This window comes from Engystomops pustulosus, chromosome 8 (assembly GCF_040894005.1).
Source record: "Engystomops pustulosus chromosome 8, aEngPut4.maternal, whole genome shotgun sequence".
Lineage (NCBI taxonomy): Eukaryota > Metazoa > Chordata > Amphibia > Anura > Leptodactylidae > Engystomops > Engystomops pustulosus.
In genome coordinates, this window is record NC_092418.1 from 8,503,702 (window position 1) to 8,527,889 (window position 24,188).

The following is a 24,188-nucleotide window of genomic DNA, read 5'->3' on the forward strand; positions in this document are numbered from 1 at the left end:
ATATCTGTTGCATGAAAGTAGCAAAGCTGCGTCACAATCCGATCGTTTGGGACACAATCGCTTAGCTAAATACCTGTTGGGCTGATTCTGATGTGTCCTTACAATGTATGGCACAGCCGTATCCCACTGTATGCTTATACAGTGCGATACTTCACCCAGGGACTCCCCTTTGAATGCGGGGGAGAGTTAGGCTGTTAGGATAGTGACATCACTGGGTATCCCCCCTCCTGCTGAGCGGCAAATGCCACACGCCACATCCTCTCCCCATAAACTCCTATTGCCTCTGCTGAGGGCATATGTCACAGGAGGGAGCAAGATGAAAAGACATGGCTATCTGCATCTTTCCGTCCTGCTTCTTACGCTGGATACAATGTATAGGGGTGAGATGGGGTCAAAACTATGTCTCCGCCTGCCCCTATATGTCAATCTGAACGCTCAGCGTATATGTCAGGAGCCTTCCTGGTGTACACAGATAACATGATGTGCACCCAGCCTAACACTTGTATGTTGTTACCCTTTGACCTGGGACCTCAATAGTAACAGAAAATCCAAACTGTGCTACACGTTTGGTCCCAGATCACACGTTGCCCTTGACATCACTACGAGTCTTCACAGGTCCAGATAAATCTGCGATGCAGGGATCCTCTGATTACCGTACAGATGTACAATGTAAGAGAATAGATCCAATACTGAATCCTCTCCTCACGTCCCATGTATCACACAGAAGCCGCTCACCACAGATGTTATTCATTGATTTATTATCATTTAGATATATGCCAGATCATGAAAGGTGCGAAGGTTTACTTACCCGGCCCATTCGCGATCCAGCGGTGCGTTCTCTTTGGTGGATTCGGGTCCGGCCAGGATTCACTAAGGCAGTTCCTCCGACGTCCACCAGGTGGCGCTGCTGCGTTGAAGTTCCCCGGAATGCACTGATCTTCACCAAGCCGGACCAAGTGAAGGTAAGTGAAGGTAATTTTTTTAAATGCGGCGGTTTTTCCAAATCCGTCGGTTTTCGTTCGGCCACGCCCCCCGATTTCCGTCGCGTGCATGCCAGTGCCGATGCGCCACAATCCGATCACGTGCGCCAAAATCCCGGGGCAATTCAGGGAAAATCGGCACAAATCGGAAATATTCGGGTAACACGTCGGGAAAACGTGAATCAGGCCCTTAGTAAATGACCCCCAGTGTATATTTAGCCTTGGGTTTGTGCAGGGAAATAGTCAAACATTTTGCTACGGATGATCATCTCCAATGACTTGATATCCTGTGACTCTCTGGAAGCGATGCCGCCTCTCCATCCTCCCCGGCACATAGGAATGGAGTCTAGTGGGGTTCCTATTGGCAGTCACCATTGGTTTTGCAATGTTTCTGGCTACGCGCCTTGTACAGGTGGAATAAGATCAGAATATCTGCCAGGACACGTCCCGATCCCACAACCACAATGTAGCATTTCGGTAATTTTGTGATGATGCAGCGTAATCCATGTTAGTGTTGGTGAGTTTCCAATACTAGTTCTCTTTGTCATTCAATCAGATCTACTCTCAAAAGCGATTTCTTTACTCTTCCTATGACTTATGTACAGGCCGTGTGGCCTGGGATTGCATTAATTAATATTGTATACTCTTCCTTGTCATAATCTGCTGTATAGTAACGTGTACGGCAAAATGGACTGAAATTATAGTAGATGAGAAGATACAAGATGGAAACGCCAATGTGATGTCACATACAACTGATTGTTTTATTCTACTTATTATTATTTTTTTTTTTTTGTTGTTATTGGGTTACCACAAAGGTCACAGAGAATATGTTATACCGTAAGAAGTAGCGCTGCAGCTCACCCGACTCCTCCAAACATGGGAATTCTGCCGTCACTGTGCATGTAGGGTCACTGGCTGCACCCCAGACCATCCATGAAGTCATCCAGCACGGTTTCTGTAGTAGATATCTGGATTTGGGACGTGGATCCCGGGATTTATTCTGGTTGCCAGTTTAGGAGAAGAAAGTCTACTGCAGCAACTGATCTCCCATCCAAAGTAAGATCGATATATTTAACCTTAAATTCTTATGTGGAGGCCATCACGATCCAGGTTGTTATATAGGGTATAAGAATTTTGGGACTCGTATCGCCAGCACACATCATCACACTCTCTTTTTTGCAAGACTGAGTCCCTGAGGGTTTTAAGTACCGAATACTCTGAGGTTACCAGAGGTTTAGACCATGAAGCGGAAGGACAGATCGCTGCCGGCCATTTCATTCTGATAATACTCATCAAATCTTTCGCTCTGGGACACGGTGAAGTGACTTTTCCAGTCTCCGCAGATTCCTGGAATAGAAAGCACCATTACTTCTGTGCCGTACATCCAAGCAAGTAAGACTGCAGTTCCACAAATGACCACTAGAAAAAGTTATGGAAAAGGATATGCTAATGCCTCTAGCGCCACCTTATGGTTTGTAGCTCTTAGTGTCCATGTCTTTAGAAAATATTGCTGAATCAGATTCTGTCCCATTGATTTTCTTTTGTCTTGGTGCCGACCCCCACTCATTTCTCTCCGATATCCGAGGAGACTATATAAAGGGCTGACACTAAATCCTTTATCTGGGACCATTTGCTAAGATCTGAGTTATTACGTATTGATTGATCAGGGTCCCACTATATATTAATAATAATAATGATCTTTATTTATATAGCGCCGTCATATTCTGCAGCGCTTTACAGACCAGAGGGGACAAACACAAAATACTACCTTAGGCTACATTCACATAGACGTGTGCCTGCCGTACCGTAGCACGGCAGGGAACACGTTGGCTCCCGGGAGAGAAGGAGCCCCCGCCCCTCTCCATTCCGAAACATGGGGCACGGCGCCGTATTTTGAGAAAAGATAGGACATGTCCTATCTTTTCACGGCTACAGAACGGTACGGTGCCGCACATGTGCCATTGCCGGCCTATGGGGGACGTATATCCAACATATATACGTCCCCCAACGGCCATGTGAATGCAGCCTTACAAACAGTGATATGGAACAGTAGGAGTGTATATAGAGGTCACAGGTGCCCTACCTGTACTGTCTCAGTACTTGTAGCCCCGTCCAAATGAATGGCTCTATATCCCACTGCACCATTGATGTAAAAAGATAGAGCTTGCTGTATTTTCTGCCGGATGTACAGCCCAGCTGCATGGCTCCCTATGGGGAGGGGAGAGGTGAGCAGTGCTCGCCCTTCCACCCCTCCAGCCGAACATTTGCAACGCCCGGGTCCCAGGACATTTGGTTTCTAAAACAGCCTCCAAAAAATAGTGAAATGATCACTTCCTATGAAGTACTGCATTAAAGACGCGCTATCGTAATATAGGCCGTATTCTACCTTTCCTCATAAATGGAGAGACGGACTGGTCCATAATGGCAGAGGAGAGGGGGGTGTAATTTGTTGTCGGATTCTCTTTCATGGCCTTGAATGAGGTGTGAAGACAAATCTTATCCAGGACGTCTTCCGAGAGATCTTTACCCAGAAACGTCATCACTTTCCGGATCTCCCTCTTCGGGTCCTGTGTAGAGATAAAAGATGAATAGGTTCTGCAGGATGTTCTGGCTCATCCAGTACAGAACCAACATAAAGCCCAAAGCGCTGAAGAATACAATGGGGCAGATTTACTTACCCGGTCCATTTGCGATCCAGCGGCGCGTTCTCTGCAGAGGATTCGGGTCCGGCCGGGATTCACTAAGGCAGTTCCTCCGACGTCCACCAGGTGGCGCTGCTGAGCTGATGAGCATCGGAATGCACTGAAGTTCACCGAGCCATCGTGGGTGAAGGTAAGCGCGAGCCCAGCGGCACTTTTTTTTTTATGTAGCGGTTTTTCCGAATCCGTTGGGTTTTCGTTCGGCCACGCCCGCCGATTTCCGTCGCGTGCATGCCGGCGCCGATGCGCCACAATCCGATCGCGTGCGCCACAATCCCGAGGCAATTCAGGGGAAATCGTTGCAAATCGGAAATATTCGGGTAACACGTCGGGAAAACGTGAATCGGGCCCTTAGTAAATGACCCCTAATGACCACTAACACTTCTATCTATACCTCTGCCTGAAGACTGACCTCCAGCATGTCCTCATAGAACAGGTACAGGATGTTTCTTTTTTGTCTCAAGGCCCAGAATTCTTTGACGTGAGTCCCCCATGGTCCGTACCCCACTAAGAAAGAACAAAGAGTTGTCCATATCTTTCACATATTAAAGACTAGAATGAGCGAGCGCTGATTGTGTGACGTCCCACCGTTTCCACGAAGGAACTTCTCCACGTATTCCTCCCGGGCTCCCGGCCACGGGTGCAGATTATTCATTGTATCAAAGTGATAAAATGACACGGCCACGTCCTTAGGATTCCTCGCCACGTAAATAATCTGAAGAGATACAAAGCAAAGAGCGTTACCAGAGGGACTGTCACCCAGAGACCACCGGGGCAGAGCAGGAGGTCATACCTTACAGTTCATATCCCAAAATGATTTGGGAAAGAGAGAAATCGGCAGATGGGTTTTGACCCTTCTTGGAGATGACAGAGAGTTTAGAAGTTCAGACCCTGAAGGAGAAAGAAGCAACATTAACTCAGTGTGGAGAAAGAGCATTGATGGGGAAAGTAACCATTATAAGTGATACAATATTATTGTATAGTGTTTATTTAGGAGCAGTATTATAGTAGTTGTATTCCTGTACATAGGGGGCAGTATTATAGTAGTTATATTCTTGTACATAGGGGGCAGTATTATAGTAGTTATATTCCTGTACATAGGGGACAGTATTATAGTAGTTATATTCCTGTACATAGGGGGGCAGTATTATAGTAGTTATATTCCTGTACATAGGGGGCAGTATTATAGTAGTTATATTCCTGTACATAGGGGACAGTATTATAGTAGTTATATTCTTGTACATAGGGGGCAGTATTATAGTAGTTATATTTCTGTACATAGGAGGGCAGTATTATAGTAGTTATATTCCTGTACATAGGGGGCAGTATTATAGTAGTTATATTCCTGTACATAGGGGGCAGTATTATAGTAGTTATATTCTTGTACATAGGGGGCAGTATTATAGTAGTTATATTCCTGTACATAGGGGACAGTATTATAGTAGTTATATTCCTGTACATAGGGGGGCAGTATTATAGTAGTTATATTCCTGTACATAGGGGACAGTATTATAGTAGTTATATTCCTGTACATAGGGGGGCAGTATTATAGTAGTTATATTCCTGTACATAGGGGGCAGTATTATAGTAGTTATATTCTTGTACATAGGGGGCAGTATTATAGTAGTTATATTCCTGTACATAGGGGGCAGTATTATAGTAGTTATATTCCTGTACATAGGGGGCAGTATTATAGTAGTTATATTCCTGTACATAGGGGGCAGTATTATAGTAGATATATTCCTGTACATAGGGGGCAGTATTATAGTAGTTATATTCTTGTACATAGGGGGCAGTATTATAGTAGTTATATTCTTGTACATAGGGGGCAGTATTATAGTAGATATATTCCTGTACATAGGGGGCAGTATTATAGTAGTTATATTCTTGTACATAGGGGGCAGTATTATAGTAGTTATATTCCTGTACATAGGGGGCAGTATTATAGTAGTTATATTCTTGTACATAGGGGCAGTATTATAGTAGTTATATTCCTGTACATAGGGGGCAGTATTATAGTAGTTATATTCCTGTACATAGAGAGCAGTATTATAGTAGTTATATTCCTGTACATAGGGGCCAGTATTATAGTAGTTATATTCCTGTACATAGGGGGGCAGTATTATAGTAGTTATATTCCTGTACATAGGGGGCAGTATTATAGTAGTTATATTCCTGTACATAGGGGACAGTATTATAGTAGTTATATTCTTGTACATAGGGGGCAGTATTATAGTAGTTATATTTCTGTACATAGGAGGGCAGTATTATAGTAGTTATATTCCTGTACATAGGGGGCAGTATTATAGTAGTTATATTCTTGTACATAGGGGGCAGTATTATAGTAGTTATATTCCTGTACATAGGGGACAGTATTATAGTAGTTATATTCCTGTACATAGGGGGGCAGTATTATAGTAGTTATATTCCTGTACATAGGGGACAGTATTATAGTAGTTATATTCCTGTACATAGGGGGGCAGTATTATAGTAGTTATATTCCTGTACATAGGGGGCAGTATTATAGTAGTTATATTCTTGTACATAGGGGGCAGTATTATAGTAGTTATATTCCTGTACATAGGGGGCAGTATTATAGTAGTTATATTCCTGTACATAGGGGGCAGTATTATAGTAGTTATATTCCTGTACATAGGGGGCAGTATTATAGTAGATATATTCCTGTACATAGGGGGCAGTATTATAGTAGTTATATTCTTGTACATAGGGGGCAGTATTATAGTAGTTATATTCTTGTACATAGGGGGCAGTATTATAGTAGATATATTCCTGTACATAGGGGGCAGTATTATAGTAGTTATATTCTTGTACATAGGGGGCAGTATTATAGTAGTTATATTCCTGTACATAGGGGGCAGTATTATAGTAGTTATATTCTTGTACATAGGGGCAGTATTATAGTAGTTATATTCCTGTACATAGGGGGCAGTATTATAGTAGTTATATTCCTGTACATAGAGAGCAGTATTATAGTAGTTATATTCCTGTACATAGGGGCCAGTATTATAGTAGTTATATTCCTGTACATAGGGGGGCAGTATTATAGTAGTTATATTCCTGTACATAGGGGGCAGTATTATAGTAGTTATATTCCTGTACATAGGGGGCAGTATTATAGTAGTTATATTCTTGTACATAGGGGGCAGTATTATAGTAGTTGTATTCCTGTACATAGAGAGCAGTATAATAGTAGTTATATTCCTGTACATAGGGGGGCAGTATTATAGTAGTTATATTCCTGTACATAGGGGGCAGTATTATAGTAGTTATATTCCTGTACATAGGGGGCAGTATTATAGTAGTTATATTCTTGTACATAGGGGGCAGTATTATAGTAGTTATATTCCTGTACATAGAGAGCAGTATTATAGTAGTTATATTCCTGTACATAGGGGGCAGTATTATAGTAGTTATATTCTTGTACATAGGGGGGCAGTATTATAGTAGTTATATTCCTGTACATAGGGGGCAGTATTATAGTAGTTATATCCCTGTACATAGGGAGCAGTATTATAGTAGGTATATTCCTGTACATAGGGGGCAGTATTATAGTAGTTATATTCTTGTACATAGGGGGCAGTATTATAGTAGTTATATTCCTGTACATAGGGGGCAGTATTATAGTAGTTATATTCCTGTACATAGGAGGCAGTATTATAGTAGTTATATTCTTGTACATAGGGGGGCAGTATTATAGTAGTTATATTCCTGTACATAGGGGGCAGTATTATAGTAGTTATATCCCTGTACATAGGGAGCAGTATTATAGTAGGTATATTCCTGTACATAGGGGGCAGTATTATAGTAGTTATATTCTTGTACATAGGGGGCAGTATTATAGTAGTTATATTCCTGTACATAGGGGGCAGTATTATAGTAGTTATATTCCTGTACATAGGAGGCAGTATTATAGTAGTTATATTCTTGTACATAGGAGGCAGTATTATAGTAGTTATATTCTTGTACATAGGAGGCAGTATTATAGTAGTTATATTCCTGTACATAGGGGGGCAGTATTATAGTAGTTATATTCTTGTACATAGGGGGCAGTATTATAGTAGTTATATTCCTGTACATAGGGGGCAGTATTATAGTAGTTATATTCTTGTACATAGGGGGCAGTATTATAGTAGTTATATTCTTGTACATAGGGGCAGTATTATAGTAGTTATATTCCTGTACATAGGGACAGTATTATAGTAGTTATATTCTTGTACATTGGGGGGCAGTATTATAGTAGTTATACTCTTGTACATAGGGGGCAGTATTATAGTAGTTATATTCTTGTACATTGGGGGGCAGTATTATAGTAGTTATATTCCTGTACATAGGGGGCAGTATTATAGTAGTTATATTCCTGTACATAGGGGGCAGTGTTATAGTAGTTATATTCCTGTACATAGGGGGCAGTATTATAGTAGTTATATTCTTGTACATAGGGGACAGTATTATAGTAGTTATATTCTTGTACATAGGGGGCAGTATTATAGTAGTTATATTCTTGTACATAGGGGGCAGTATTATAGAAGTTATATTCTTGTACATTGGGGGGCAGTATTATAGTAGTTATATTCTTGTACATAGGGGGCAGTATTATAGTAGTTATATTCCTGTACATAGGGGCAGTATTATAGTAGTTATATTCTTGTACGTAGGGGGCAGTATTATAGTAGTTATATTCTTGTACATAGGGGGCAGTATTATAGTAGTTATATTCCTGTACATAGGGGGCAGTATTATAGTAGTTATATTCTTGTACATAGGGGGCAGTATTATAGTAGTTATATTCCTGTACATAGGGGGCAGTATTATAGTAGTTATATTCCTGTACATAGGGGGCAGTGTTATAGTAGTTATATTCCTGTACATAGGGGGCAGTATTATAGTAGTTATATTCTTGTACATAGGGGGCAGTATTATAGTAGTTATATTCTTGTACATAGGGGGCAGTATTATAGTAGTTATATTCCTGTACATAGGAGCAGTATTATAGTAGTTATATTCTTGTACATTGGGGGGCAGTATTATAGTAGTTATATCCCTGTACATAGGGGGCAGTATTATAGAAGTTATATTCTTGTACATTGGGGGGCAGTATTATAGTAGTTATATCCCTGTACATAGGGGGCAGTATTATAGTAGTTATATTCCTGTACATAGGGGGCAGTATTATAGTAGTTATAATCTTGTACATAGGGGGCAGTATTATAGTAGTTATATTCCTGTACATAGGGGGCAGTATTATAGTAGTTATATTCCTGTACATAGGGTCAGTATTATAGTAGTTATATTCCTGTACATAGGGGCAGTATTATAGTAGTTATATTCCTGTACATAGGAGGCAGTATTATAGTAGTTATATTCTTGTACATAGGGGGCAGTATTATAGTAGTTATATTCCTGTACATAGGGGCAGTATTATAGTAGTTATATTCCTGTACATAGGGGGCAGTATTATAGTAGTTATATTCTTGTACATAGGGGCAGTATTATAGTACTTGTATTCTTGTACATAGGGGGCAGTATTATAGTAGTTATATTCCTGTACATAGGGGTCAGTATTATAGTAGTTATATTCCTGTACATAGGAGGCAGTATTATAGTAGTTATATTCTTGTACATAGGGGGCAGTATTATAGTAGTTATATTCCTGTACATAGGGGGCAGTATTATAGTATTTATATACTTGTACATAGAGGGCAGTATTATAGTAGTTATATTCCTGTACATAGGAGGCAGTATTATAGTAGTTATATTCTTGTACATAGGGGGCAGTATTATAGTAGTTATATTCCTGTACATAGGGGGCAGTATTATAGTAGTTATATTCCTGTACATAGGTGGCAGTATTATAGTAGTTATATTCTTGTACATAGGGGGCAGTATTATAGTAGTTATATTCTTGTACATAGGGGGCAGTATTATAGTAGTTATATTCTTGTACATAGGGGGCAGTATTATAGTAGTTATATTCCTGTACATAGGGGGCAGTATTATAGTAGTTATATTCCTGTACATAGGGAGCAGTATTATAGTAGTTATATTCCTGTACATAGGGGGCAGTATTATAGTAATTATATTCTTGTACATAGGGGGCAGTATTATAGTAGTTATATTCTTGTACATAGGAGGTAGTATTATAGTAGTTATATTCCTGTACATAGGAGCAGTATTATAGTAGTTATATTCCTGTACATAGGGGGCAGTATTATAGTATTTATATACTTGTACATAGAGGGCAGTATTATAGTAGTTATATTCCTGTACATAGGAGGCAGTATTATAGTAGTTATATTCTTGTACATAGGGGGCAGTATTATAGTAGTTATATTCCTGTACATAGGGGCAGTATTATAGTAGTTATATTCCTGTACATAGGGGGCAGTATTATAGTAGTTATATTCTTGTACATAGGGGCAGTATTATAGTACTTGTATTCTTGTACATAGGGGGCAGTATTATAGTAGTTATATTCCTGTACATAGGGGGCAGTATTATAGTAGTTATATTCCTGTACATAGGGGGCAGTATTATAGTAGTTATATTCCTGTACATAGGAGCAGTATTATAGTAGTTATATTCCTGTACATAGGGGGCAGTATTATAGTAGTTATATTCCTGTACATAGGAGCAGTATTATAGTAGTTATATTCTTGTACATTGGGGGGCAGTATTATAGTAGTTATATCCCTGTACATAGGGGGCAGTATTATAGAAGTTATATTCTTGTACATTGGGGGGCAGTATTATAGTAGTTATATCCCTGTACATAGGGGGCAGTATTATAGTAGTTATATTCCTGTACATAGGGGGCAGTATTATAGTAGTTATAATCTTGTACATAGGGGGCAGTATTATAGTAGTTATATTCCTGTACATAGGGGGCAGTATTATAGTAGTTATATTCCTGTACATAGGGTCAGTATTATAGTAGTTATATTCCTGTACATAGGGGCAGTATTATAGTAGTTATATTCCTGTACATAGGAGGCAGTATTATAGTAGTTATATTCTTGTACATAGGGGGCAGTATTATAGTAGTTATATTCCTGTACATAGGAGCAGTATTATAGTAGTTATATTCCTGTACATAGGGGGCAGTATTATAGTAGTTATATTCCTGTACATAGGGGGCAGTATTATAGTAGTTATATTCCTGTACATAGGGGCAGTATTATAGTAGTTATATTCTTGTACATAGGGGGCAGTATTATAGTAGGTATATTCCTGTACATAGGGGGCAGTATTATAGTAGTTATATTCTTGTACATAGGGGTCAGTATTATAGTAGTTATATTCCTGTACATAGGGGCAGTATTATAGTAGTTATATTCCTGTACATAGGAGGCAGTATTATAGTAGTTATATTCTTGTACATAGGGGGCAGTATTATAGTAGTTATATTCCTGTACATAGGAGCAGTATTATAGTAGTTATATTCCTGTACATAGGGGGCAGTATTATAGTAGTTATATTCCTGTACATAGGGGGCAGTATTATAGTAGTTATATTCCTGTACATAGGGGCAGTATTATAGTAGTTATATTCTTGTACATAGGGGGCAGTATTATAGTAGGTATATTCCTGTACATAGGGGGCAGTATTATAGTAGTTATATTCTTGTACATAGGGGGCAGTATTATAGTAGGTATATTCCTGTACATAGGGGGCAGTATTATAGTAGTTATATTCTTGTACATAGGGGGCAGTAGTATAGTAGTTATATTCTTGTACATAGGGGGCAGTATTATAGTAGTTATATTCCTGTACATAGGGGTCAGTATTATAGTAGTTATATTCCTGTACATAGGAGGCAGTATTATAGTAGTTATATTCTTGTACATAGGGGGCAGTATTATAGTAGTTATATTCCTGTACATAGGGGGCAGTATTATAGTAGTTATATTCTTGTACATAGGGGACAGTATTATAGTAGTTATATTCCTGTACATAGGGGGCAGTATTATAGTAGTTATATTCTTGTACATAGGGGGCAGTATTATAGTAGTTATATTCCTGTACATAGGGGGCAGTATTATAGTAGTTATATTCCTGTACATAGGTGGCAGTATTATAGTAGTTATATTCTTGTACATAGGGGGCAGTATTATAGTAGTTATATTCTTGTACATAGGGGGCAGTATTATAGTAGTTATATTCTTGTACATAGGGGGCAGTATTATAGTAGTTATATTCCTGTACATAGGGGGCAGTATTATAGTAGTTATATTCCTGTACATAGGGAGCAGTATTATAGTAGTTATATTCCTGTACATAGGGGGCAGTATTATAGTAATTATATTCTTGTACATAGGGGGCAGTATTATAGTAGTTATATTCTTGTACATAGGAGGTAGTATTATAGTAGTTATATTCCTGTACATAGGAGCAGTATTATAGTAGTTATATTCCTGTACATAGGGGGCAGTATTATAGTATTTATATACTTGTACATAGAGGGCAGTATTATAGTAGTTATATTCCTGTACATAGGAGGCAGTATTATAGTAGTTATATTCTTGTACATAGGGGGCAGTATTATAGTAGTTATATTCCTGTACATAGGGGCAGTATTATAGTAGTTATATTCCTGTACATAGGGGGCAGTATTATAGTAGTTATATTCTTGTACATAGGGGCAGTATTATAGTACTTGTATTCTTGTACATAGGGGGCAGTATTATAGTAGTTATATTCCTGTACATAGGGGGCAGTATTATAGTAGTTATATTCCTGTACATAGGGGGCAGTATTATAGTAGTTATATTCCTGTACATAGGAGCAGTATTATAGTAGTTATATTCCTGTACATAGGGGGCAGTATTATAGTATTTATATACTTGTACATAGAGGGCAGTATTACAGTAGAGTGCATATCTACTAATGCCTTTGGCTGCGATACTATATTAATGATAACTAGCATTACATTAGAACTGCTGGATTGTGACTGAGAAGAAGGTAGGTAGTTTTCCGGTACCTGGGGGCACAGCGCCAGGAACACAGAACTCCAGCATGGGAACCTTTTGGAAGATGACGTCTCTCTGGCACTTCTCTATGTCCCCGTCATTGAGTACGGCGTCCACAATCTCGCTCATCCACGTTGTGCCTTCAGTAAACAATCAAGTTAAATATTGATCGGTTGTTTACAGCTTTCTTTCAGACCTTCTAGCGGGTCACAAAGTGAGAACTGACCTGATTTTGGGTATGTGGCGATGACAATATCATCCTCTCTGGCCCGGAAATGATCAATTCTCTCCCAGTTTGGGGTAAAAGGCCAGACTATTGGGACACCGCGGACCTTCACCCAGTCTTTCCGATGCCATTCCGTATCCATTTTGTCTATTGTTGAATTGATGGAAAAAATTGAAACAAAATAACAAGTTAGTGGGTGTGTTTTATCTATGTCCCTCCAGCCTGTTACTACACACCAGCCATACATCGCCCTCCGTCAGTCACTCACCAGCCTACAGGGAAGTGCAGACCTCACAATGTTCCCAGGACCTTGTATCCCTCCCCATGAAGGATCTCTTTATACAGAGGAGAGGAGAATCCTACCCCCCCCCCCCCCCACCCGCTCCTCCCTCCTCCTCCGAGCTGTGCATGACATTGCATTATGTCTGTCCGCTGCGGGAGTCCTGTACTAATGAATGGGCAGTGGACTGGTAGTACAGATCTGAAGTTCATATCCCTTGGGTTGTTCTAAGTATGAAGGGTCATAGGTCATAGCGGCGTCGCTGGGGGGGGGGGCAGTCAGATAGGGGGACTAGAGGCTCAGTATAGGGAGAGTCTGCAAATATGAACATGTTGGTAGAAGAATGGTTACTAGGAGGAAGGCTCCTGCGGGGTGAATGAGGACATTCTGGAAATTAACCATTCGCAAGCTGGAATCAGGAGGAGGATGCGTGTGATTGGACCGTGGTTTACCGGTATAATCAATACTGTGAGTCAAGAATTTTGCCGGGATGTTTTCTCAGATCCTAGAAATTCTGCTGATGATGTACAGATCACGTGGCAGGTCGTGGGAATCTGTGCAGGTTTTGCACTGATAAATGTATACACTTATTATTCAGATCCATCCCCATCCATAGAACTAGCGCCCCCTCTGGTAGGATATATGTTCTTTTTTAGCATTCATCCATTTATGTGAAATCTCGCCCATTTATCTCTGAACATGCAAAGCAGAGAAGAGTCATATTCTCCTGAGATGAGTCACTTTTAGAGGATTCACTACAGGTGCCCTTATTGTCCAGTGTATTGGATTTAGAAACATCTCGTTGGCGTCCTTCTTTCAGATTGTATCATTTTGTGGTTCTGTGATCTACAGAACTAGAGATGCAGCCAGTTAGAAATGGGAGCTACAGATAAAATTCCAATTTTTTTTTTTACCTGCCTGTATCTCCTGTTCTCTATATCACTTAACCACCGCAATTATGTGACATGAATTCCCTTCATCCTCATAGGCTGTAAGCTCTTATGTCACCCCCTCATCCTCATAGACTGTAAGCTCTTGTGTCACCTCTCATCCTCATAGACTGTAAGCTCTTGTGTCACCCCTCATCCTCATAGACTGTAAGCTCTTGTGTCACCGCCTCATTCTCATAGACTATAAGCTCTTGTGTCACCGCTGCATCCTCATAGGCTGTAAGCTCTTATGTCACCCCCTCATCCTCATAGACTGTAAGCTCTTGTGTCACCTCTCATCCTCATAGACTGTAAGCTCTTGTGTCACCCTCATCCTCATAGACTGTAAGCTCTTCTGTCACCTCCTCATCCTCATAGACTGTAAGCTCTTGTGTCCCCCCTCATCCTCATAGACTGTAAGCTCTTCTGTCACCTCCTCATCCTCATAGACTGTAAGCTCTTGTGTCACCCCCTCATCCTCATAGACTGTAAGCTCTTGTGTCCCTCCTCATCCTCATAGACTGTAAGCTCTTGTGTCCCCCCCTCATCCTCATAGACTGTAAGCTCTTGTGTCCCCCTCATCCTCATAGACTGTAAGCTCTTGTGTCACCCCCTCATCCTCATAGACTGTAAGCTCTTGTGTCACCCCTCATCCTCAGAGACTGTAAGCTCTTGTGTCACCCCCTCATCCTCATTGACTGTAAGCTCTTGTGTCACCCCCTCATCCTCATAGATTGTAAGCTCTTGTGTCACCCCCTCATCCTCATAGACTGTAAGCTCTTGTGTCACCCCCTCATCCTCATAGACTGTAAGCTCTTGTGTCACCCCCTCATCCTCATAGACTGTAAGCTCTTGTGTCACCCCCTCATTCTCATAGACTGTAAGCTCTTGTGTCACCCCCTCATCCTCATAGACTGTAAGCTCTTGTGTCACCCCCTCATCCTCATAGACTGTAAGCTCTTGTGTCACCCCCTCATCCTCATAGACTGTAAGCTCTTGTGTCACCTCCTCATCCTCATAGACTGTAAGCTCTTGTGTCACCCCCTCATCCTCATAGATTGTAAGCTCTTGTGTCACCCTCTCATCCTCATAGACTGTAATGAAATACACAAGCTCTGCTCTGGAGGACATATCTGATATGTGATCTCCTCCTGAGCCGCAGCCTTTAATTTAGATAAAAAGGACGGGGTGCGGCTTGAGGGCCAATCGCTGAGAAAAGACCTAAATCCGACATGAATGCAAAAAACAAGTAAAAGACGGAACATGGATCAGTAATGAGACACCACTGGACCTGTGACCAGCGACAATTCTGTGTGACTAATCGGAGCGGCTTTGTTGGGTCCTGATGCTGTAATCGCTTCTCCCGGAGGTCGGATCGTGTGACCACAGATTAGAGAGAGATTATTGTGCGGAGCAAGGAGCAGGTTATGAACCCGCACAGTAATGCTGAGTCACAGAGGGTCCGGCACCTGACGATCCAGGTCACGGCCGCTACCAGGAATCTCATGGCCCCTAACTGGCAAAGGTTGTGACCCCGGACACATTATTAGTGTCTCATCTAACAGAGAACATTCTGGTAGTATATCACAGGCCCGGGGCTGTTGTGACCTCCCCTTGTGTCTGCAGTTTTGTAGATGATCTGACATCTAGTCCATAAGATCAGTAATGTAACAAAACTTGTAACAATAACATAACAAAATGTATACAATAGATATACATCAACAGAACAAAGATTGCTACATAGAAACCTTACCAGAACCAAGCGGACTTTGAAAGACAAAATCACACTGCACCAGATTTATCACAGTGGGGCTTATTTACTAAGGGTCACGGATCGCACTTTTTATCAGACTGTTCCATAGGTGTCAATGGAGCCTGGAGCCCCTTGGGCTCATTTGCATACAGTCCTTCATCCTGGTGGTAGATGCCCTTTAATGTAAAAATGTGTGTGTGTATAAATGTGAGTGATTGATATACATATTCATACACACACGTTTATACAAAGGGAAGGGGGCCCTATTCAGAGGTTTGCTATGGAGCCCAGCCTCTCGTAGCCTCTCGTAGTCTCGCCCCGGTGTGGGTTCTCTTGTACACTGTGCTGTGACTACAGATCTCTGACAGCCGGTGATTCTGCAGCGCAGCGATAAGGCTCTCTGGCTCTTGAGGAAATCTGCTGCAGATATGCAAATCGACCCGCTGCAGATTTTAAGAGAAGGAGCCCAAGTCATCCCAAGTCATGGTGACCTGGAGAGCGAGTCTATAATCTCTAAGCCCTCAATCTCCCCTGAGCAGAACAAGTATTCAAAGTATGAGCTCCACACAGTCACAGGCAGCCGCCTACGGATTGTGCTAGAAACCATTCATGTAATGGCTGCACGAACTGTCAAGACAAATAGACTAGAATATTATTGGGGCAGATTTACTTACCCGGTCCATTTACCATCCAGCGGCGCGTTCTCTGCGCTGGATTCGGGTCCGGCCGGGATTCATTAAGGTAGTTCCTCTGCCGTCCACCAGGTGGCGCTGCTGTGCTGAAAAGCATCGGATCGCACTGGAGTACACCGAGCCGGGCTGAGTGAAGGTAAGTGCAAGCTCCGCGACAGATTTTTTGTTTTAAATGCGGCGGTTTTTCCGAATCCGTCGGGTTTTCGTTGGGCCACGCCCCCCGTCGCGTGCATGCCAGCGCCGATGCGCCACAATCCAATCACGTGCGCCAAAATCCCGGGGCAATTTAGGGGAAATCGGCGCAAATCGGAAATATTCGGGTAACACGTCGGGAAAACGTGAATCGGGCCCTTAGTAAATGACCCCCATTGTAACCAATGACTACTGCAAACTACCATTAGATGCAGCAATCCACGAATATACTGGTGACCTCTGTGACCTCTGCTAATGTAGATGGGGTGAAGCTATCCCCAACCAATCCTCCTCTGCAGAGGGTCACAGGTCACGCCGTGCTGCCGCACAGAGCACAACCTGCCTCCTCTCCCGTGCCAAACACCTGCATTGTGTCTGCCATAACTAAAGAAGAAAACCTAAAACCTCAAAGAAACGACTTACCCCTCATTAATGAAGTGAAACAAGGGCCACAAACAGAAAAATATCTTTTTTTTATTCAACAAAAGTAACAAAAAGTTTAATATCAGTAAAATTGCTGACACCCCGGAGAAGGAACATTGTGCACATCCATCCATCCAGATGTACGAGGCTCCGACTGTTGTTACGTCTTTGCTCTTGGGGAGGCCTCGGACGATTTTGGCTCCTACATGCGGAATGTCAAATCCGTATCGGCCATTTCCTGGCGGTAATATTCATCAAACCTCTCGTTCTGCGAAACCGTGAAATGAGTCTTCCAGTCTCCCAAGATCCCTAAAGAGAGATGTGAACACTTGGAGATAAGATCAGCGTTTTATACTTTTATAGTTTCCATCCCTAGAAATAAATTGTATTGATATCGAGTTATATCCAGAGGTGAAGCTAAACTCTGCCGCCTGAGGCGAGCTATAGAACAACGCGCTCCTCCGCACCACCATGTAGTGATATATCATGTTACTTTTTTAGGAGGTGGGTTTTCCATGCAGTCTCTCACACCCATGCTGACATCTGGTGCCAGGTCCTGCACTATAGCGGGTGAATGCACCTGTGATTATGCCGCCACCTTATGAAACCCCATGGATCACAAGAACGGGGGGTCCAATGTATGCGCATGGTCGCATCTCTGTGAAGCTGACAGACATTGATGAGCGCCATACTTGGTCATCTCTGTCAACTCCATAGAGTTGACCGGAGCAGCCCGGTCATCCACGACGGCTGCTCCAGCCATCTAAGTGGACGCCCGTTCTAGTGATCTGTGGGGGTATCCTGGTCTACCTAAGACTGCAGGAAGAGAGAGAAGTTGTGAACAGGGTCAGATTATCATTGGACCTCCTGCTCTGGGCCCCACAAAATTCCTCACTCAGGGGGCTCCCAAGAGAAGCTCCAAAATTTCCCCTTTTGCTTTCAGCAATATTGGGGTTCTCAGGACCTTAAGAAGAATGGAAAAAGTTACAGCCTGAATTGCCACATTGGCACTTTGCAATAAATAAGCAGGTTTTGGGTTGCAGTTTGGGCACACGAACTATCAAAGGTTCGCCATCACTGCTCTAAGGCTCAACTCGCCTCATGGCTGGTCCACCCCTTGTTAGACCACCAATTGGCCTCCAATTCCTTTCAGAGCTGCATCTGCTTCCTTGTTACATTTCATACATGTAACATTGTTCTGCTTGGTCAGTTTCCTAGTAGAACGAGCTTTCTCATGGTGCACCTCGGGAAATGTAGAGGCTACATCTAAATTATACGGAGGAAGAGGAATACCGAGCAATAATCAGAAACCCTCTCTTTGTTTGGTCGCCGATTGACCTTCTTTTGGGCGCTGTACCATTATCGGTAGTGGCGTTAGATGTATGACATCGATGACATCACCCTGCAGTGACACGTGATGTCATACCTTTCCTCATAAATGGGGAGATGGAGTGGTCCATGCAGGGGAAGGTGCTGTAATTGGCCATGGGGTTGTTCTTCATAGCCTGGAAGGACGTATGCTTGACAATCTTCTCCACAACTTCGTCTGATAATTCCTTTCCCAAAAACGTCATCACCTTCAGGACCTCGCGCCTTGGATCCTGCCAAAAAAATGGTGGTTGTTACCGTATGACGCGACGCCTTTGGGTTATCCATAGGGAGCGGTTGTGGAGGACGTCTTACCTCCAGCATATCCTCATAGAAGAGGTACAAGATTTCGCTTTGCTGCCTCATCTTCCACCAGCCTTTCACATGCGCAGTCCAGCGACCAAACGCAACTAAAGAGAACAAAGCAATGCATCATGGGAGAGTTCTTGTATATAAGAATCGCCTGGGAGGCACAAGGATGAGCATGAAGACTTCTGCTGCACCCCATAGTCTTGGGCTCCGTTGCTTCCATCACCAATGGCCTCTTACCATTCCCCTCCATGTAGCTGTTCAGAAATTCGTCCCATGTCCCTGGTTCTGGGTGTCCATACGCCATCCTATAGAAGTGATAGTATGACACGGCCACGTCTTTTGCATTCCTGGCCACGTAGATGACCTAGGTAGATGCGGTAGATGTTAATCATCTCTAATCAGACCTTTTGTGTATGTTGTTAGTAGCAGCAGGACTGTGATATATGGATTATTATTATTCCAGGATTGTAGTGCTCTGGGGGTGTGTACTAACACTGTTGTGCTCTCAGCAACCAGTATTATGTGTTGTCCATGCAAGGATATGTCATCAGACCTTTTGTTTAAGTTGTTAGTAGCAGCAGGACTTTGAAAAAAATGAGTCATATTCTCGGATTGTAGCTTCTCCCAGTGCACTTGTATTGGTTACTCACACTCCTGTGCTTTGTGCAGCTAGTGTTAGGTATTGCACCTGGAGAGATGTGTAATCAGACCCTTGTGTATGTTGTTGTTAGTAGCAGCAGAACTGTGAAATATGGATTTTTTTTTTCCAGGAGGGTACTAGGGGTGTGTCCTCACACTGCTGTGCTCTCAGTGTTAAGCTGCATTGTTTCCTTTAGTCTAATTGGATAGTACAGCAGTCACTTAGACCAGAGAGCAATTAAATGCACAGAGCTGAGAGCACAAAAGTGTGAGGACAATACAAAGATACAATACTGGAATGATAATCCATTTTTCACAGTCCTGCTGCTACATTTCTCCAAGCTGGCCGCAGTCTACACGTCCATAAGTTAAGGTCTTTGTTTCTGCTTCCTAAACCATGCAGAAAGTAACAATAGTTTTATGTTGTATCTGGAAGGACCTTGCATTTCTTGTCCCAGAAGCTCCGAGGAAGGACCTCCACCTGTAGATGGGTCTTGATCACCCTCGGGAAGTCTTGTTTATTGAGGATCTTGGTTCCTGTAACAGGACAAGGTGGCTGAATACAGTTTTCAGGTCATTTAACACAAAACATAAATTTACGTACCGACCTATTATGCAGTGATGGGTTGAGGGCGCTGACCTCCTGTATGGTGGAGCTGTATGCTTACACAGAAATAGATCTTTAGAAACTGTACAAGTGACCCTGGAGGAGTCATGGGGGGGGGGGGGGGGGAAGGGGGGTAGACACGTAGTTACCAGCAGCTAAAAGATGATGGACATTAGACAAGCCAGTAGGGGGTGGTCCATCGTGACTCTTCCCAACCCCCATGACTCATTACAGTTCATTTGCACATAGAGTTCTGCTTTTGTGTAATACCGAGCTTCCAGGGGGGATTGTAGGGGGAAGGGGGATCCAGATGACATTTAATTGCTCAAATATCCCCATCTATCCAAATTGGTACCTGAGGGCACGCCAGGACCCGAACACTCTAGGAAGGGCACTCGCTCAAAAATGGCTCCTTTCTGACTCTCCTCCGTGTCCCCTCCATTCAATATGAGATCCACGATCTTACTCACCCAAGTTGTGCCTAAAAGCAAGAATAGATCATCATTCAGCCATGTAGCATGTACACGTGATGGCGGTATTAATCATGCATGTGCCCGTACAGACACTTACCTGACTTGGGATATGTAGAAATCAGCAGATCGTCTCCTCTGGCCTGGAATCGCTCCACATTCTCCCAGTTGTCTGCAAATGGCCCGATAATGGGCATGCCCCCCACCAACTTTAGAGGTGGACGGTTCAGTTCCTCCAGAGAAGACATTTCTAAGTTGTTGTGGAGAGCTGATGTTTTGGAGATTCCTGCAAATGTACGTTATCAGGCAGCAGGACTGAAGATTCTGACTACATCGGGTTTGTTTGTAGTCTGAAGGGAGGGGTATCTACACGAAAGCAGTTGTTGGGTTATTCCAAGCGATCTCCCTTGTAGAGAGTATTGTCCTTAAAGGGGGTTTTCACAGAGTTTTAAGGCTATAAAAAATAATCTGGGTTATCCCTTGTTGCTCCGGTTACACCTCCATATGTGCAAATGATCTGCATACCACCATTCCGGAAAAGACCACTTATATCAGGAGGAGGGGGTGTGACTTTTAAGGTTCTTCTCACCCTTAGGACCTGCAGTCACCCGACTTCCCTGGAAAAAATTTTAAGGTCCTTGAGCGGAAACAGCCGTAATACCCAGCTGTGATTCTCCCCTTTATACGGATACCCCGGGTACATCCTTACAACGTAAATCTTCTGCACCCCCCACAACCCAGGACATGTCCAGACTATAGGGGGCGCTGTGACTGCTCTGTAATTGCAGTATACAGCCCATCCCTGCAACCTCAGGAGACTGTTTGCTTCTCAGCAGCCTCCCGTCCCTGTAACACTCAGGGTGCCCTTTGTACATATGCAGGTGCTGCCAACACCGCCCACGTGACGTCCTTTGTGCCTACTTGACTCCATTCCAGCCTGGAAAAGTTCTCCCAGGTCGGTCAAGTTACAGAAAACAGATTTAATAGCTCATTGTGAAAGCGGCAGAGACAAAGGATGTGCAGGAGCAGAGCAACACGTAACGATACAATGTATCCAATGTATCCACAATAGTCATCACTGATGGAGAGGAGAGAATGGGGACACTACTGAGGAGAAAAGCCCAAAACATGCCCTGACCCACGGACCTAACACAGGTTCTGGTACAGATTGGATAAACATCCTTTATGCAGCGTAGATCCAATACCAAGAACATAGAAACCATAGATCCGACTACTGCCCCGGGGAGGAAGGTGCCGACCTCATTCACAGGGGGTCGGGATGTGACAAGAGCGGAACAATAATCAGTTTCATGTAATAATATCCGTAATATTCTCTCACCTGGAGCAGGAACTTTCGGATCAGCGGCTCAACTGCCTCAGGTTTCAGGTCACTTGTGGTGACTACGCCGGGACCACATATCTCAAGTGTTACGAGCAGGCGGGGTTTATACTGAGCCGATTATAATTACATGCAGAAAATACTTGTATAAATCTATCACCTATTAACCCAAGATACCCAGGTTATATCAGCATTCTCCATATCACTGTATACAAGACATGTACACTCAGCGGCCACTTTATTAGGTACACCATGCTAGTAACGGGTTGGACCCCCTTTTGCCTTCAGAACTGCCTCAATTCTTCGTGGCATAGATACAACAAGGTGCTGGAAGCTCCTCAGAGATTTTGCTCCATAGTGACATGATGGCATCACACAGTTGCCGCAGATTTGTCGGCTGCACATCCATGATGCGAATCTCCCGTTCCACCACATCCCAAAGATGCTCTATTGGACTGAGATCTGGTGACTGTGGAGCCATTTGTGTCCAGTGACCTCATTGTCATGTTCAAGAAACCAGTCTGAGATGCTTCCAGCTTTATGACATGGCGCATTATCCTGCTGAAAGTAGCCATCAGATGTTACAGGGTACATTGTGCTCATAAAGGGATGGACATGGTCAGCAACAATACTCAGGTAGGCTGTGGCGTTGTACCAAGGGGCCCAAAGAGTGCCAAGAAAATATTCCCCACACCATGACACCACCACCACCAGCCTGACCCGCTGATACAAGGCAGGATGGATCCATGACACCACCACCACCAGCCTGACCCGCTGATACAAGGCAGGATGGATCCATGACACCACCACCACCAGCCTGACCCGCTGATACAAGGCAGGATGGATCCATGACACCAGCACCACCAGCCTGACCCGCTGATACAAGGCAGGATGGATCCATGACACCAGCACCACCAGCCTGAGCCGCTGATACAAGGCAGGATGGATCCATGACACCAGCACCACCAGCCTGACCCGCTGATACAAGGAAGGATGGATCCATGACACCAGCACCACCACCAGCCTGAGCCGCTGATACAAGGCAGGATGGATCCATGACACCACCACCACCAGCCTGACCCGCTGATACAAGGCAGGATGGATCCATGACACCACCACCACCAGCCTGACCCGCTGATACAGGGCAGGATGGATCCATAACACCACCACCACCAGCCTGAGCCGCTGATACAAGGCAGGATGGATCCATGACACCACCACCACCAGCCTGACCCGCTGATACAAGGCAGGATGGATCCATGACACCACCACCACCAGCCTGAGCCACTGATACAAGGCAGGATGGATCCATGACACCACCACCACCAGCCTGAGCCGCTGATACAAGGCAGGATGGATCCATGACACCACCACCACCAGCCTGAGCCGCTGATACAAGGCAGGATGGATCCATGACACCACCACCACCAGCCTGAGCCGCTGATACAAGGCAGGATGGATCCATGACACCACCACCACCAGCCTGAGCCGCTGATACAAGGCAGGATGGATCCATGACACCACCACCACCAGCCTGAGCCGCTGATACAAGGCAGGATGGATCCATGACACCAGCACCACCAGCCTGAGCCGCTGATACAAGGCAGGATGGATCCATGACACCACCAGCACCAGCCTGAGCCGCTGATACAAGGCAGGATGGATCCATGACACCACCACCACCAGCCTGACCCGCTGATACAAGGCAGGATGGATCCATGACACCACCACCACCAGCCTGACCCGCTGATACAAGGCAGGATGGATCCATGACACCAGCACCACCAGCCTGAGCCGCTGATACAAGGCAGGATGGATCCATGACACCACCACCACCAGCCTGAGCCGCTGATACAAGGCAGGATGGATCCATGACACCACCACCACCAGCCTGACCCGCTGATACAAGGCAGGATGGATCCATGACACCAGCACCACCAGCCTGACCCGCTGATACAAGGCAGGATGGATCCATGACACCACCACCACCAGCCTGAGCCGCTGATACAAGGCAGGATGGATCCATGACACCACCACCACCAGCCTGACCCGCTGATACAAGGCAGGATGGATCCATGCTTTCATGTTGTTGTACCAAATTCTGACCCTACCATCCGAATGTCGCAGCAGAAATCGAGACTCATCAGACCAGGCAACGTTTTTCCAATCTTCTACTGTCCAATTTCGATGAGCTTGTGCAAATTGTAGCCTCAGTTTCCTGTTCTTAGCTGAAAGGAGTGGCACCCGGTGTGGTCTTCTGCTGCTGTAGCCCATCTGCCTCAAAGTTGGACG

General features: G+C 43.7%; 2 protein-coding genes across 5 annotated transcripts; both read right to left on the reverse strand.

Moving 5' to 3' along the window:
- Nucleotides 1-1,717: 1,717 nt before the first annotated feature.
- On the reverse strand, nt 1,718-22,000 carry LOC140074559 (sulfotransferase 1B1-like). Of its 3 annotated transcripts, none has more exons than XM_072119547.1 (8): nt 21,897-22,000; nt 12,893-13,039; nt 12,678-12,806; nt 4,473-4,570; nt 4,268-4,394; nt 4,092-4,186; nt 3,367-3,547; nt 1,718-2,327 (listed from the first exon to the last, which is right to left on the reverse strand). In XM_072119547.1, exons 2-8 carry the CDS (start codon nt 13,032-13,034, stop codon nt 2,215-2,217), a joined length of 885 nt encoding a protein of 294 aa, XP_071975648.1. In that variant the 5' UTR covers nt 13,035-13,039; nt 21,897-22,000; the 3' UTR covers nt 1,718-2,214. The 3 variants fall into 3 exon arrangements, with proteins under 3 accessions (XP_071975648.1, XP_071975647.1, XP_071975646.1); XM_072119546.1 differs by lacking the exon at nt 21,897-22,000 and adding an exon at nt 13,161-13,268; XM_072119545.1 differs by lacking the exon at nt 21,897-22,000 and adding an exon at nt 13,129-13,153.
- Nucleotides 17,193-21,973, reverse strand: LOC140074560 (sulfotransferase 1B1-like). Of its 2 annotated transcripts, XM_072119548.1 has the most exons (8): nt 21,897-21,973; nt 20,658-20,843; nt 20,443-20,568; nt 19,920-20,017; nt 19,079-19,205; nt 18,845-18,939; nt 18,588-18,762; nt 17,193-17,470 (listed from the first exon to the last, which is right to left on the reverse strand). In XM_072119548.1, exons 2-8 carry the CDS (start codon nt 20,803-20,805, stop codon nt 17,364-17,366), a joined length of 876 nt encoding a protein of 291 aa, XP_071975649.1. In that variant the 5' UTR covers nt 20,806-20,843; nt 21,897-21,973; the 3' UTR covers nt 17,193-17,363. The 2 variants fall into 2 exon arrangements, with proteins under 2 accessions (XP_071975649.1, XP_071975650.1); XM_072119549.1 differs by lacking the exon at nt 21,897-21,973 and having other exon boundaries at nt 20,658-21,834.
- Nucleotides 22,001-24,188: the final 2,188 nt, after the last annotated feature.

Excerpts from the sequence above, each read along its gene's own strand:
- LOC140074560 (XM_072119548.1), bottom strand. The coding sequence starts at position 20,805 with ATGTCTTCTCTGGAGGAACTGAACCGTCCACCTCTAAAGTTGGTGGGG. Across the intron at positions 19,206-19,919 it reads TCTGGGACAAGAAATGCAAG|GTCATCTACGTGGCCAGGAA; the intron begins GTCCTTCCAGAT and ends GCATCTACCTAG. Across the intron at positions 18,940-19,078 it reads CAGCTACATGGAGGGGAATG|TTGCGTTTGGTCGCTGGACT; the intron begins GTAAGAGGCCAT and ends TGTTCTCTTTAG.
- LOC140074559 (XM_072119545.1), bottom strand. Across the intron at positions 4,571-12,677 it reads TCCTGGCGCTGTGCCCCCAG|GGTCTGAACTTCTAAACTCT; the intron begins GTACCGGAAAAC and ends TTTCTCCTTCAG. Across the intron at positions 2,328-3,366 it reads CTCTCCATTTATGAGGAAAG|GAATCTGCGGAGACTGGAAA; the intron begins GTAGAATACGGC and ends TTTCTATTCCAG.